General features: G+C 40.8%; 1 protein-coding gene across 6 annotated transcripts in view; it reads left to right on the top strand.

Moving 5' to 3' along the window:
• The window catches only part of KCNC1 (potassium voltage-gated channel subfamily C member 1), a 122,890-nt gene that overhangs the window by 71,389 nt on the left and 36,721 nt on the right, over positions 1 to 14,780 (top strand). For all 6 annotated transcript variants that reach the window (XM_063158579.1, XM_063158575.1, XM_063158576.1 and 3 more), the window contains exon 2: positions 12,365 to 13,298. In XM_063158579.1, coding sequence (XP_063014649.1) covers positions 12,365 to 13,298 — 934 coding nt within the window. The remainder of the gene's footprint in view (positions 1 to 12,364; positions 13,299 to 14,780) is intronic.

Genomic DNA, 14,780 nt, shown 5'->3' on the forward strand with positions numbered 1-14,780 from the left:
AATGTTATTTTTCATCCTTATTTGCTAACAGAATACCTGCCCTGAACACAAGTCCTGCCTTTCTCCTCTCATTTTCCCTTAAATTTTTATGCAGTTTGGTGCCTATTACATGGATACTTGCTAGGGAAGATTTCCAGAAGTGATTAGTGATTTCTGGCAATTCACTGTTATTGAGTCTCCAAACCAAAATCTCCTGAAGGGCTGAATTTTAATAAGCCATCAGTCCAATCATAGAAAAATATCTGATAAGATTTCCTAATGCTGAGGACCTCAAAGTCTCATGACAAAGTATTGAGGACACTAGAAAGGGCAGTGGAAATGTTTCACCCTTTTCTTAACCCAGAGATGCCATTTCCACAGTCATTGATGTCACAAAGAACAAAACTCTAAGAGCCTACACAGATCTGAGCTCTGTCCCCCCATTCTTTACACCCCTACACACATTTGCTGAGTGCTGGACTCACTGAGCTGCAAGGTTAGAGGGAAGAACATGGCTCAAGGTGTGAGCTGAAATTTCACAAACAGCCTGCTTTGAACTCTGCAAAGACAAGTTCTGGGGGACCATCTCTTGGCCAACAGACACAGTATCGTAACAACAGCCCAGCACTCCAAATTTCACAGATTATCCACCCCTGGGAAAGTTTAGATATTAAGATACAGATTTTTAATCCTGTCCCCTAATTTTACCCCAATTCAAGCTCTCAATACTGGTAGTTGTGTACTCGAAGTTAAAACGCTATACTTGAGAAAGACAAGATCTAAACACAATCACTTTGTCTGTGGCACAGAAGTAGTAGCTACTTGTTTTGCCTTACAAAACAGTTGCAGAGATTGATACCTACATTAACATTTCAACAGCAGGTGTAGAGTTCCACACTGTTAGATGCTATAGAGTGCTTTGGATTCTTTGTACTGCAGGTAGATACATAATATTCAAACGGAGCAGTTTCAAATGAAAGATATTTCCTTTATGTCTGAGGTCTGAATTCAGAAACTGAGTTGGTTCTCCAACCACACTTAGCATGTGCACTTGAATAAACCTAAGAAATGAAAATACAGCACAGATGATAGAGCCAGAAGACAGTAAACTATAATATATGAGAGGATCTTATCATCCAACAAGACGTTGAATATACTGCAGAAAACAAGCTAAAAACTGTTGCATAATATTGCTAGCAAACCTTTTAGAATATTGAACATTCTTTCCATCTTGTGCAGAAAGCAAATTTTCTCTAGGTTTAGGGTATGACTTACCTTGTGATCCTTCTGAATATTTCCATCTTTCTTTTAACCTTGACTGCACAAGAGGTTGGATTTAGAAGTACTTGCTTGTTGCTTATGCAAGCACCTCCCAGGAGGATTCAAAGGGCTCCTCCTGGGCCTTTTGCAGCCCCAGCTGAAAGGGGTTAACAGAGAGATGTACTTGGTGCAGCACCAGATGAGAGAATGGCTCTCACCTGCAAGAGGCTGTAGGGAGCCCCTTTGACAATGCCAAGCAATCAGCTCTGCAGCAACCCCCTGGAAATCTTCCCTCTGCAAGGCCTCCACAGCTGCCAACCCTGAACTGGCTTACGGGAGGGGTGATCACCACCTGTAGCTCAAAGCAGGGTTGGTGTCACAGGTGCTAGATGTGACTCACCAATTTAGCCTTAAAAACATTAAAAAAAGTACAAGGCTTTTTCATTGCTCTCCTCCATGTCAGGACAGAGTTTTTGAAAGTCTCTAAGCCACTACTGTGGCTAGATTGGGTACAGTAGGAGAAAATATTGTACCATGGAAAGAAAAGATGCTACAACTTTCTCTTTGAAATCAGGATGGTGCTGTCAGCAAGGGGGGTGGCAACGTGCTCTGACTGCCCTGTGTCACCATGGTGGCAGCTCATGCCATGGCAGATGCCCTCATGAGTCTGGGTTGTATGTTATGCTTCCTGTAAATATCACATCTCTACTTGCCCACAAAACAATGGAATCTCACCAATACCAAACTGGGCTGTTTTCCATGAGGTGTTAGATAAAGAATAAAAAAATTACTGGGGAAGCAAAGTGTGTGACTGTCTAAACAGGAGACTGGCACCTAGTGGCCACGTTGTGATTCCAGTTGCTTACTGCTGACACATTGGAGAGTGGAGCCACAGAAATACAGGAATAAATATTTTCTTTTTCAGAGAGACAGGAGAGCTGATGTTAAAAAAAATACCCTCAGTCTTGTTGGTCTGAGTCAAGACAGGCTACACAGAATCCTTTAGGCTGGAAGTGACTTTTAAAGGTGACGTGGTCCAACACCCTGCAGTGTGCAGGGACATCTTCAACTACATCAGGTGGCTCAGAGCCCTAACCTTGAATATTTCCAGGGATGGGACATCTACAAACTCTTTGGGCAACCTGCTCTTGTGTTTCACCAGTCTCATAATGAAAAAACTTCCTTATATCTAAGCTTGATTCCCTCGTTAAGTTAAAAACCATTAACTCTCATGTAATTGCAACAGGGCCTGCTCAAACATTCATCCTCATCTTTCTTATATGACAAAGACTATTTTGGAAGTTGCATAAAAGAGCTACCAACACAGTTTTATAAGTTATGCTGTCACTAATTTGGATACCTAAAATGGCTCACAGCCAGTCAAAACCCAGTACTGACAAAGATGGCTGTCAGTGGAAATTTTGTATGTTCCCATTATCCTTGCACAAATTAAGCTGTGCAGGAGCCTCTGCCTAACTAGGGAATGAAAACATCCTCTGCTTCCAAAATACTGCCTATTTTTAAAATAATTTTTGGGTTTTCTTTTTGATTTGTAACAGTTGCAATTATAAATAAGGCGGGTATACTTTTATATAATTATATAATAATGTTGATATTTGATATTTAGGTTTTGTAGAGCAAAGGCACAAAAAGGTCTCAATATTTACTACCAGATTTAGGCTATCTAGGAGCTTAACAGGACTTTTGTGCTACACACTGCCCAAAGGTAGGCAAGAATTATGGCCATAATGCTTTAAAAGCACAAACTGCTAGCTATGGATTAAGCCAAGCAAACAATATGGAAGGGAAAGTGCCCACAACACATTGCTAGTCATACTCTGGAAAAAAATATGAAAAAATTATGAAATTATCCAAAAGGAAGCAGTCACTGAAATGCCTGAGGTTTAACATCCTTATTTTTAGACATCTTGTTAAGAACTCTGGCTTTTCAGGGAATACATCATCTGTGACATCCATCCACATAACCTGCAGTGAAAACAGGAAATCCTGAGCTCAACATTTACAGGCACTATAGTGATCCCAGGGCTTCCAGTTTTCCAGGGTGAGGAGTTATTTTGAGTGCCTCTGTTCTGAGGTGCTAAACTTAACTATCAGAGGGTAAACACTCAGCTGCTCCCAGAATTTAAATCTCTTTGGAACATATCCCACAGAGTCAGAAACCAAGGTTTCAAAATCCATGGTCAAATATGAAGTAAGTTGGTCTGTAGATGAATTCTGTTATAATTATTTTTGCTATGGTATTGCTTTGGGAGAGAAATTGAGTTAAGGCTGCAGACATAAACTGCTCACCTTTGGGACTTGATGCATTCTGGACCTTCCACTTCATCCTAAGTAGGAGCTGCCAGCATCATCCTACAGCCTGCCACACCCCAGCAGCTCTGTGTGAACGTGTGTGGAAGGTGTGCAGACCGACCTCACACCCTGTCCAAGGTTGGTTTTGTAGCCAGCCCACCCATATGGGAAACTACAAAAGGTTGGACAGGTACTCATTTTAATTTGTCTTGAAGCAGAAGCATTATTGCCTGCACACAAACATGATCTGGAACACACACCAAATACCTTGGCTTAAAAGCCCCAGGGAGGAAAGTTGGCCTTGCATGTTAAGTTAAAGAGTTTTACATTCAGGGCAAAGCCTCCCTGTGTTTCAGGTGTTTCCTTATGGACTTTTCTACTCAATACTCCCACACACTGGAGGGTTTCCTCTTGCAAAAACAAAGGTAAGTAAGCAGGGCATGCTCTTTCTAAAGGAGCTGGAGACCACCAAGCACCCTCTGCCTCCTTCATACCTCTGACAATTTCATTCCTGGGGGCTGCTGTGAAGCTGAGGTTGGTGAATCAAACCTCACTGAGGGTGGGCTCCAAAAGGCTGCAGAAATAATGTCTTCAAAAGTAGGTTTGAGAGAGGCTGCACACATATAAGCATATGAATTAAGCCACCTTTGGGCAAGTCACAGTGTAGAAGCTGTAACAAAAAGGGAAAAAAATAGACCTGCAGCAAGTTAGAGAGGAAGGAAGTGTGATTTTCTCAGGAGATAAATCCAGAACAAAGGTGGTGAGGTGAGATCCTGAAAATCCTAACACATGACACCACCACCATTCATTGCTACAAAACTCTCCCATTCAGTTTAGAACAGAAACTGTGCAAAGTCCAAAAAATGTTACCAACTGCCTAACAGAAAAAAATTGAAACTCCTTTTATTAATGGACAATTAAAATTCTCTGGTTTCTTTTGCCATGTGTTAGTTTATGTTTCATGTATTAAATATTACATTACTTTCTCAGTTTCTTTAATCCTAAAGCTTTTGACAGAACTGATAGCATAAAAGTGTATGGCATCATCTGAAAATGAGATTAATAATTATATTGAATTTATGCAGCAAAAGCATGAGCATATGAAAACAGAAGCCTAGGACTCATGGGGTGTTTGAATGTTTAGTGGTTGTTAGCTTACAAAAGAAGGAAAATGCCTGAAAATTTCTAAATGCTTATTTGTCTGTGATGGATAGGACAAAAATGGAAAAGCTTAAGATGAAGATGATTTAGTTTAGGCATTAGGAAGAAAAAATATAGATAAAAAATGGTGAAGTACTGGGATAAATTTCCTGCAGAATTTTCATGATATTCACCAGTAGAGATCCTTAACAACTTTCAGGAATATCAAAGACTGTGCTTTGGGACAGGGAAATGACAATATTGAAGGTCCCTATCAAGCACGCATTTCTGCAGACCCTCAGAGATGCAAGGCTAACTTTCACACTTACAGCTCCTTCTGCTGTGTCTCATATACTAAGCTGCAGGAGTCTTGGGGCCCTTTTGGATCAGGAATCTATATATGTTAAGAATTTCCCACTGTGCCATTGCTGAGCAATATGAAGCATTCCTTGGTCCCACCATACTGTTCCCATTTAGTTCTCACTACCAGACTAGGGAGCAGCAAGGAAGCTTTGCAAAATAAATTCACTTCTCTACTGTGTCAATGTTCCTATTAATTCACAAGACCTAATCTGTCCTAGATAAACTGGAAGGCTTGCCTGTGACCTAAAAAGAACCATTCCAGCCCTTGCCTGGTGACCACCTGGCAGGCCATGTGGCCCAGAGGAGCGCTGTCCATACCCCACTTCCAGTTCTGATGCAGCCTTGCTTATCCCAGTAACTACCTTGTCAAAGCACATGGCTGCCTGCTAGGACTAACATTTGAGAGATCAGCTTCTAATTTATTTATTGCAACGTCAACACCGAATAACTTAAGCATATTTTCCACAGATGACTGCACATTTTTTTTAACACGCTGTTTCATGTCTGTGTGCCACAAAGCATTCCAAGATTTTTTTGCAAGCTGTCATATATTTTTTGGCATTACATAATCATTTGATCCATGAGCTGCTAGTGGACTTTTTATCCAATTCTAGAGCAAGCTCTGTCTATCCACAAGGCTTCTTCTTCCATTTGTCTCAGCTACAAACCATGAATTTGAGTAATCTTGTGAGTGAACCAGCATGTTTGCTGATGTGAGCTTCTCTATCAATTGTATTATCATCTCACTGAAAGGCAGACTGCTGAGAGGGTCATCTCTGCCTTCAATGAGAACCGCTTGCTGCTAACATCTGATTGTGCCCTCATATACCTACACCACACCCATAAAAAAAGAACTGGACTTTTTTTCCCATGCAATTCATTTCCTTTTCATGATCATTGCTCACAGGATCTTGAAACATCTTCCATTAGGATTCTTAGTGAAATATAGCAGAGGTTGCTTTTTGACAGAGTCCTAGCTTTTGCTCACTTCCCCAGCATTATCTAGTTGTTGGCATCATGTGCCCACATTTAATCATCTGATCAGTCATACAGATTCAGTATTACTTTCAAAAATTCAGCAGAATTACCGGCACATTAAAAATGAGTCATTTGTTTGAATCAGGGTCCATATCTCTAAGAAAGCCTGGAAAATTGGTCTTGACATAATAAAATGTTTATAAAGCTAAGTATTTAAGGCAGCTTTCACTTAACCCATACTTTGGCTGAGCTGCAGCAAACAGATTTGTCTTGTTAAATAGTCCAGGGACACATAGGCTGAACTAAATTATTTTTAAATTAGAAGTGGTTAAAATACTGTTTACAGATAAATACAAAAACAAGGCAAAGCTTTGAGATTCGAGTCACAGATGGGCAAATGCTGGCATTTTCATGGAAGTGCAGCAGCTTTGAGAGACAAACCTCAATCAGATGAACTACTGTAAAAGAAAGTTGGTAAAGTACTTGAAGAGATACCTTGTAAATAGAAACCCCAGTGCTTTATTCAGGTCTAGTACAGATCTCTGGGCATATTTGAATTACTGATGCTTTGTAGAAAACCAACTCCTCTGTTGCCAGCATATGTTACTGAAACTCTTCAGAGCCTAACTTTTTCCTGCAAGTGTGTAGCAGTGATAGACAATGTGAAAAATTACTAGACTTGTGATTTTTATATTATTCTGCCCATCCACACCCCTCAGCCGTCTCCCACTCCCCCAAAACAAACAACAAAACTCCAAAACAAACTAGCCCGAACATAGTAGAACTCACTAGAGTCACAATACACTTTTCTGGAAGCTCCATAGCAGTAAGACTACAATTGTTTCTCCCTCAGAGAGAAAGTTCTGTGGTGAGTTCTATGTTCTCACCTCCCATTTCAGTCTTGGCAAGCCCCAGGTCCTCCTGAGAGAGAAGCAGGAAACCTCCTGCTGCTCAGTGCCCTGCTCATGCAGACTTGCTTAGTTCCTCTTCTTTGCTGGTTCAACAGCAAAGAGATGGTGCCACTTATATAGAGAATTTCCTGATGTTTTAACAGATGTAGTTCAATCAAAATGCCACCTTCCTCTACTTTTCACTCAGAGGTTCTAGGAAGGATAGAATTTCCTAAATTTCCCTATAAAAAGATAGGGATTAAGAATCACTTTCAAAAATATTTCTGATAGCAGATGGAAAGGAAAAGGCTGGCAAATCTTCTCTGAGTGTGCTGTGTTTCTTTTCTCCCATCTAGCTTGAGTAGGATTGTTAAATGATTCTGAGCAGTATCAAAGAAGAGCACGTGTCTGCGGCATGCAGCTGCTACTAACTCGCTCTGAACGTGTGATCCGGAATGAATTATGAATAGCGTGTCGCGTACACCGCTATTTCCTAGAAAACAAACTCTGCAGTCACTGAAACCTGCCTTGCAAAGCCCTGCTGCTTGCACTGCCACCACACACTTTCCTTGTTGTCCCTAAGAGTGCTGCCAAGATTCAGCCAAGGCCTCCCTTCCCAAGTCCCCACTCCAGACATACATCAGTCTGGACAAGGAGCAGATGTAACTTGGCAGAGAGTTCCAAGCCTTAAAGAGTTCATTATCTCAATTAAATTAAAAATAAAAATAAAAAAGGATGGTGCAAAAGATGCAGACCCACATGCTTGAATGTGTCAATGGTGGAGGTTGGAAAAGAGCCTCACTCACCTGATTTCTGGTCTGGTACTTTCGTCAGCAGCCTTCACTGCCCTTCTGCACTGAAGTCTGGGAATTCCAGGCACCATATCAATGAATTCGAGCATATTACTCAGCATATTTGTGTGGACCCAAGCATAAAAAAAGGTTTCTTATCTCCAAGACCAGAACTACACAAGGTAAAGTGCTGTTTTAGAAAGCTACTCCCAGAAGTAAAGAGCAAAACCTCTGTATTTAATACTGTCTAGTCCAATACTCAGACCTTTTATGTAAGCCTAGCCTCTAAATCCTCAAGTATTAGAAGGTTTATTTGTGTTTTAAAGGCTGTTGAACTTTTGTTTTCTTTCCATGCTGAGTGGAAAGATGCTGGATAATTATTCATGAGTGGCTATGTCTGATTCCATTACCTTGCTCCTTTTACAGCCATGCAAAGTTGATGTGAAACACTACTGTTAGGAATTAATTGGTACTTCACATTCCCACTGCCCTGGCAAAAATGGCTGGGTTAGGCATAAGGCAGGGAGAAGAGTTAGGTAGGTAGAAAGATAAGATAGATAGATTTAATCAGAGGCAAGATAAATTAGGTTACAAAATTCTCCACTTAAGGGCATGATACCTTTTAGACTCTTTCAAAATAAACCTATTAAAATATAGCCAGTATTAAGAGAAATTATGCAGCAGTGTAATTTCTTCTGTCTCTAGAATGAAAATATTTTAAACATTTTAATCCAAATCTCCCCTGTTAAATCTCCTCTCTGCCTTTACTTATGGCTTTTGTGGTTTTGAACAATCTGAGATTTTTCTTTGTTGGTATTAGAGCCAGAAAAAAAAAAGTGATAGGAGCAGCATTTCTAGTGAAATAGAAATCATTCACATGTCAAAGCAAATAAAAGAGTTTTGATCACTTCAAACACTTTACCTAAGTATATTCTTTAATTATAGAAATTTTAGATGCCATTATGTAACTCAACAGCATGTGACATCACTTCTTAAAATCCTCACTCTTTTCCCTCAGCCCATCCAGATCCTAGGAGGAAGAGAAACTGCTGTAAAATATAAGATTGAGTACCACTAAATTATGCAAGAGCAATCCATTGGTTGGATTAGTTTTCAGACCACTATTAGTGAAATAAAAAGAGACAGACATTTTCAAAGACAATAGAACACATGTGAGTCCCATAGTTTTCACCAGATTTTATCAGCACTGCCCATCTCTGGATTTGACAAGTTATCATGTTAGACCCAATGGGCCTCTGATCGTAGACCAGGGAGAACTCTTTTATTTACACATCTTTGGAAAAAATTAATGCTGGTCTTCCTAGAAAAGACCACTCACCAATTTTTGTGCTATTCAATCATGCTTACAGTTTCCTAAATCTCAGATGATTAACAAAGAAAAATATTCGGGAGAAAGAAGGGAAGAGAGTAAACTGGGGATCACAAACATAAATCTGTGCCAGTGATACTTGTAGTAAGCTGATAAATTCCTGTGTTTCAAGAGGCTGCAGGTGATATATCTATCAGAGATGGATGCCGGTGAACAAATTGTCAGGCCTGACTTTTAGGCATTTCTGAACTTAAATTGGAGAAAAGTTAAATTAGAGAAAAATCCTGGGATTCTTCCTGTCAATACCATTACTCATACATAGTTTAATGAAATCTTGAAAGCAGACTCATGCTTTCAAAGCCACAAAGCCTACAAAAACATGTCCATCCATGGGAAAAATGCTGTTAAAACCAGATAGGAGGAAGCAGACACTTCACACTCATTTAGGAGGCGCTTCCTGCTATGCTGAAGTGGGGACTAAAAGCTCTCAATTACTCTCTGAAGCCAAGGTGTGAGCACACAAGGGCTAACAATGAGAGATGATGGGTGTGATGTTCTCTACCGATAGCACTGCCAACCTGTACCACTGCAGAAAACTTAATGCCTGGTCAGAATTGGTTATTTGTTCTCTTTAATACAGCAAAACATCAGTTTCAAGATACTTGCTCTGTGAGGTCAGCCTGAAGGTTGTCCTAAGCAGGAAAATCTCACTCAGGAGATATATAAATGCAAAATGGTTTTATTGCCCTCTCTCCTCATCCTACCTGCCTTAAGGAAGTGTCAGCACTTTCTTCTGTAGCCTGAATTCTCAGGGCTCTATGATTCCATGAGACAACCTGCCCCAGGCTGGAACACAGCAGACATGCTCAGACTGCTAGGAACATCTTCCTGACTGCTTGGTGCAAGATGCTTTTCGTTTCTCATTTTACTCACATGTAGACAAGTAATCTCCGAGTGTTATTGATATCGTACACAAAAGGGATTTTTCAGGAAGACTGTTGATATACTAAAGCCACTAATGTTTAGATAAAAGCATATAGAACCTGCACACATTTATATAGGATCACAAAGTACATGGTCAACACCACCAATTGTCCAGATGGAGAAACGGTGCATAAAGGAATTTCCCTCTTTAACAGGAAATTCTGACAAAAAATATACCCAAAAATCCTGCTTCTCAAGTTCCCTAATCTTCATATTTTTTATCTGCCAGATATATTAGGCATTGATTTCAGCACATATAGCAGATCTTCACATAACAGTGTTGTGAGAACCTGAAGATTTTACGGGAAAATATCACTTTATTGTTTAAATCTGCAACAATTGTTCTGATCTCTTTGGCAACAAAGCTGAATTTGAAAAGTAGAAGAGTCTGTTTGCTTCTATATCCTTCCAAGCTTATTTGCTCTTACTGGCCTAACACTGGCATAGGCTGCCCAGAGAGGCTGTGGGATCTCCAGCCTTGGAGTAGGCAAGAGCAACCTGGTCCATCTTTGAAATTGTACCAAACAACCTCCAGAGGGCCCTTCCAACCTAAATGACTTTGTGATTTTATTCTCTTCCATTTTCTTTGTATTCTGTTAAATGGTTCGCCTCAAAATGTGGCAAATCCATGCTTTTGACTTTGTTTGCTAATATAGAAGGTCAAGTGTAATTCTGCACTAGGTCTACCCAGGAAGGCAGACAGGAGGAACTTCTTGATTGCAGGAGAGCTTTGATAGTTTGAAGTATAGGTTATTTTAAATGGGTCTGTTCCTTTGGCAGCAGTTTTGTTCAGACTATTGCCCTGCATTACTGGCAACACCCAGATAGAAGAAACTAGTTCTCTATAACCTCTGTGTTGACTACATTGTTGAAAAAGGGACACTGTGAGTAACAGGCAACTAAAAGGAACAGGAAACTAATATTTTTATTATCACAGTTGCTCATGCTCATAAAGACAGGGAAATACCTTATATGAAATCTCTTGTCAAGGTGACACACATGACAAACAAGAAGGTTAACAGATGTAAGGAGTGGAGTGGCAAGAGGTATTACCATGACTGTACTACTCCCACACACAAAGACACTTAGATATGTGCAAATTACTTAATTGATTAAAGGAGGACTGAGCAGGGCAGCTGTGGTTACAAGAGGTGTGAATTTTGGCCTGACTGCACTGACTGTACCCCTCAATTATCCTGGAATACAACCAAGAGATCTCCTTTAGGCTGAGGAAATGCTGAGAAAAGCTAAAAAAACTGGCTTTGATCAGCTTGGAGAATAGAATTCTCCAGGGAGATCTTATTGCTGCCAACAAGGTCTCCCTGTCAATATTTAAAGGAAGCTCATAAGAAAGATGCAGATTGACTTTTTTGTAAGTCCTGTTGTAATGTTTTTAACCTAAACAAGGGAAGATTCATACTAGAAGAGATTTTTTTACAACGAAGGTGGTGGAACACAAGGGCAGATTTCCCAGAGAGGTAGTGGGTGCTCCATCCCTGGAAACATTCAAGGCCAGATTGTAATAGTAATCCAACATACTTTTAAAAAGTTAGCCTAATTCTAGTACAAGTCTTACACCGTAATGGGAATCTCTTCAAGAAAATTGTGTCCAGTGAAAGCCAACAGATGTGTGTCCTTCGGGTTCAGCTGACAGGTTTATCTGAAACCTCTTCCTTATTCCCCCTATCCCCCACTCCCAAAAGATCTAGAGAAGGGAACTGAGAACAGAGGCATTTGAGAGCTCTGTTTCATAACGTAACTCTTCTCAACCTGTGTCTGGAGTTTGCCAAGAAAGTCTGATGATGCCAAGGACTCTGCTCCTTGCTGTAGAGCCCACCTGAGACTGCCACCAGTATTTACTAGCACCTTTCTGAGATCTGAAATACCTCAGCTCTCACTAAGCTGAGAGCAGCCATGATACTGCTGAGAGAATTCTGAGAGAATTCTGCCTGGCAGCTGTCCTGGAAGGTGTGCTCTCTCTTTAAGGCAAGGAAGTAACAAAAGACTAAGTTCAGGAAGGTACAATTTCAATATGTCTTTAACCTTAAATCCCGCAGACAGTCCTGAGATTTAAGTGCTTGCTTAAATTTACACTCTCACTAAGGTGCTATCTGTATAAGAATGGATTTTAACATGTACTTATATACTGCTTTCCCTCCCAGGCTGAACGTTAGGCTGTCTTGCCAGGTGAGACTTGGCATCTTAAGCCCACAGGAAGAAAGCTTGGCATAGTATTCACATTTAATACAGCTCTTGCCTCTCCCTGATGCTTCAGAATCAAAGCCCCCGTACTTAACCTACGGTTTAACATTTTTCTCATATCTTTCTTTCCACAGTATGTGGCATTTGCCTCCCTGTTCTTCATTCTGGTCTCCATTACCACCTTCTGCCTCGAGACCCATGAGAGATTTAACCCCATTGTGAACAAGACAGAAACTGAATTCATCGGGAATGACACCCAGGTGCGGCACTACAGGGAAGCAGAGACGGAAGCCTTTCTCACCTACATCGAAGGTGTCTGTGTGGTCTGGTTTACATTTGAGTTCTTGATGAGAGTCACTTTCTGCCCAAACAAGGTGGAATTTATCAAAAACTCTTTGAACATCATTGACTTTGTGGCCATACTGCCTTTCTATCTAGAGGTTGGACTCAGTGGCCTGTCTTCCAAAGCTGCTAAGGATGTCCTGGGCTTCCTCCGCGTAGTCCGTTTCGTGCGAATCCTGCGAATTTTCAAGCTGACCCGCCACTTCGTCGGGTTGCGGGTCTTGGGACACACCCTCCGTGCCAGCACAAACGAATTCTTGCTGCTCATCATATTTTTGGCATTGGGCGTCTTAATCTTTGCCACGATGATCTATTATGCCGAGAGAATAGGTGCTAAACCAAATGACCCTAGTGCCAGTGAACACACACACTTTAAAAATATCCCCATCGGCTTTTGGTGGGCTGTTGTCACCATGACGACCCTGGGCTACGGAGACATGTATCCTCAGACTTGGTCAGGCATGCTGGTGGGGGCCCTCTGCGCTCTCGCTGGTGTGCTGACCATTGCCATGCCTGTCCCTGTCATTGTGAACAATTTCGGAATGTATTACTCCTTAGCTATGGCTAAGCAGAAGCTACCAAAGAAAAAAAAGAAGCATATCCCGAGGCCACCCCAGCTGGGATCCCCCAATTATTGTAAATCTGTCGTAAACTCTCCACACCACAGTACTCAGAGCGACACTTGCCCACTGGCCCAAGAAGAAATTTTAGAAATTAACAGAGCAGGTAGGAAACCTCTTAGAGGAATGTCCATCTGACCGTTAACCTCCATCCCGCGTAGTGATTTAAGATTCAGCCAGACTGCTTTCTTAGAGCAATGGGTAGCACATTTATCCATTCTAGTCCCACCATCACACAGTGAATAATATGTGTGAAGTCTAGGTTGCAGGGACAAATGGTACAGTGGAGGCTGATCAGCAAAACTAAGGATGAGAGCATGCTCTAGGAGCCCAAACTTTGGTCCTGGTTAAGGGCATACAAGTCTCAAGATATTTTGGAAAGCTGTTACATCTAGTGGAAGAATTTTGAGAGTTCTACAGCTGTGTTGCTGGACTGTGTAATGCATCTCAGAGGCTCCTGAGAGCTGAATGCTTCATAGAGCAGAGTAGGAGCCAAGTACTCAGCAATTACAGAGCTTTCTGACAAAACAGGGCTGGAATTCGAAACAGCCAGATGCTTTCTCATTTGTTCCCATTTGGGATCTTTCAGCTGTTTTAAATGGCAGATATTGTACATCTCATTACAGAAACTAGGTGCCTAGTAAGTTGAAGGGACAACTATACCATCATGCATATTCATGAGACAATCCAGTCTCTTTCTGATGATTAACTGCAAAGTAGAACAACAGCTCAAATTCTTGACACTAATGCAAAATGACTCACTCTGAGACAAGACTAGATGTAAGGATGTTTATTCCATGGCATGCAAATCAATCTATTCTATAATATTCCACTAGAATTTAGCATTTAGAACTATGACGAGTTTTGAACCACATTTTCTAAAACATACTCCTTTTGCAAGTATGGGTTGGTGAGCTACAGCTCTTTCAACCTTCTAGCAGCAAAGGCCAACTGGAAAAGGTCTGACTGGTCATTACCGACTGGTTTGGCCTAAACAGTGATTGCCTCATTCTTATTTTTAATTGTACTGATTCATGTTAGCAATAGGTGAAACCAGAGTTAAATTAACCATTCTAATTCTACTGGGAGTGGGGAGGGAAATGGAAAGAATACTAGTCACCATGGAATATATTATAATATCCCATGGCTAGTGGTTAATTATGGGAATATCTCAGTTCTATGAGACTCCTATAGCACACAAAATTACGGGGCTCCAATTTGATTTTTTAAACCCCATAATCTACCTCTACCCATGGAATATCACTATCTATTCTATGGAGTAATTTGAAAGTAGATAACCACGTTGAAAACAATGCCAACTTCATTTTTTGGCAGATATTCCAGCCAAGTTGCATAGTAGACATTCTTTAGCCTTTTCAGAATGTCCCCCTCCATTATATTAGAAAGGACAGATCGCCAGCCAAGTGATCTCAACAGATATAGAGTTCAAAACAGGTGTTTTGGAAAGCTAGCATATACCTATGATGGTCTTGTGTTATCATTTTTTGCTTTGAAGAAAATTCTGATTTGTTACTCATTGTGAGTGAGATATTTTCTCATCATCTCATAGCCATGCATGTTGATGTCA

Source organism: Melospiza melodia, chromosome 6, assembly GCF_035770615.1.
Source record: "Melospiza melodia melodia isolate bMelMel2 chromosome 6, bMelMel2.pri, whole genome shotgun sequence".
Taxonomy (NCBI): domain Eukaryota; kingdom Metazoa; phylum Chordata; class Aves; order Passeriformes; family Passerellidae; genus Melospiza; species Melospiza melodia.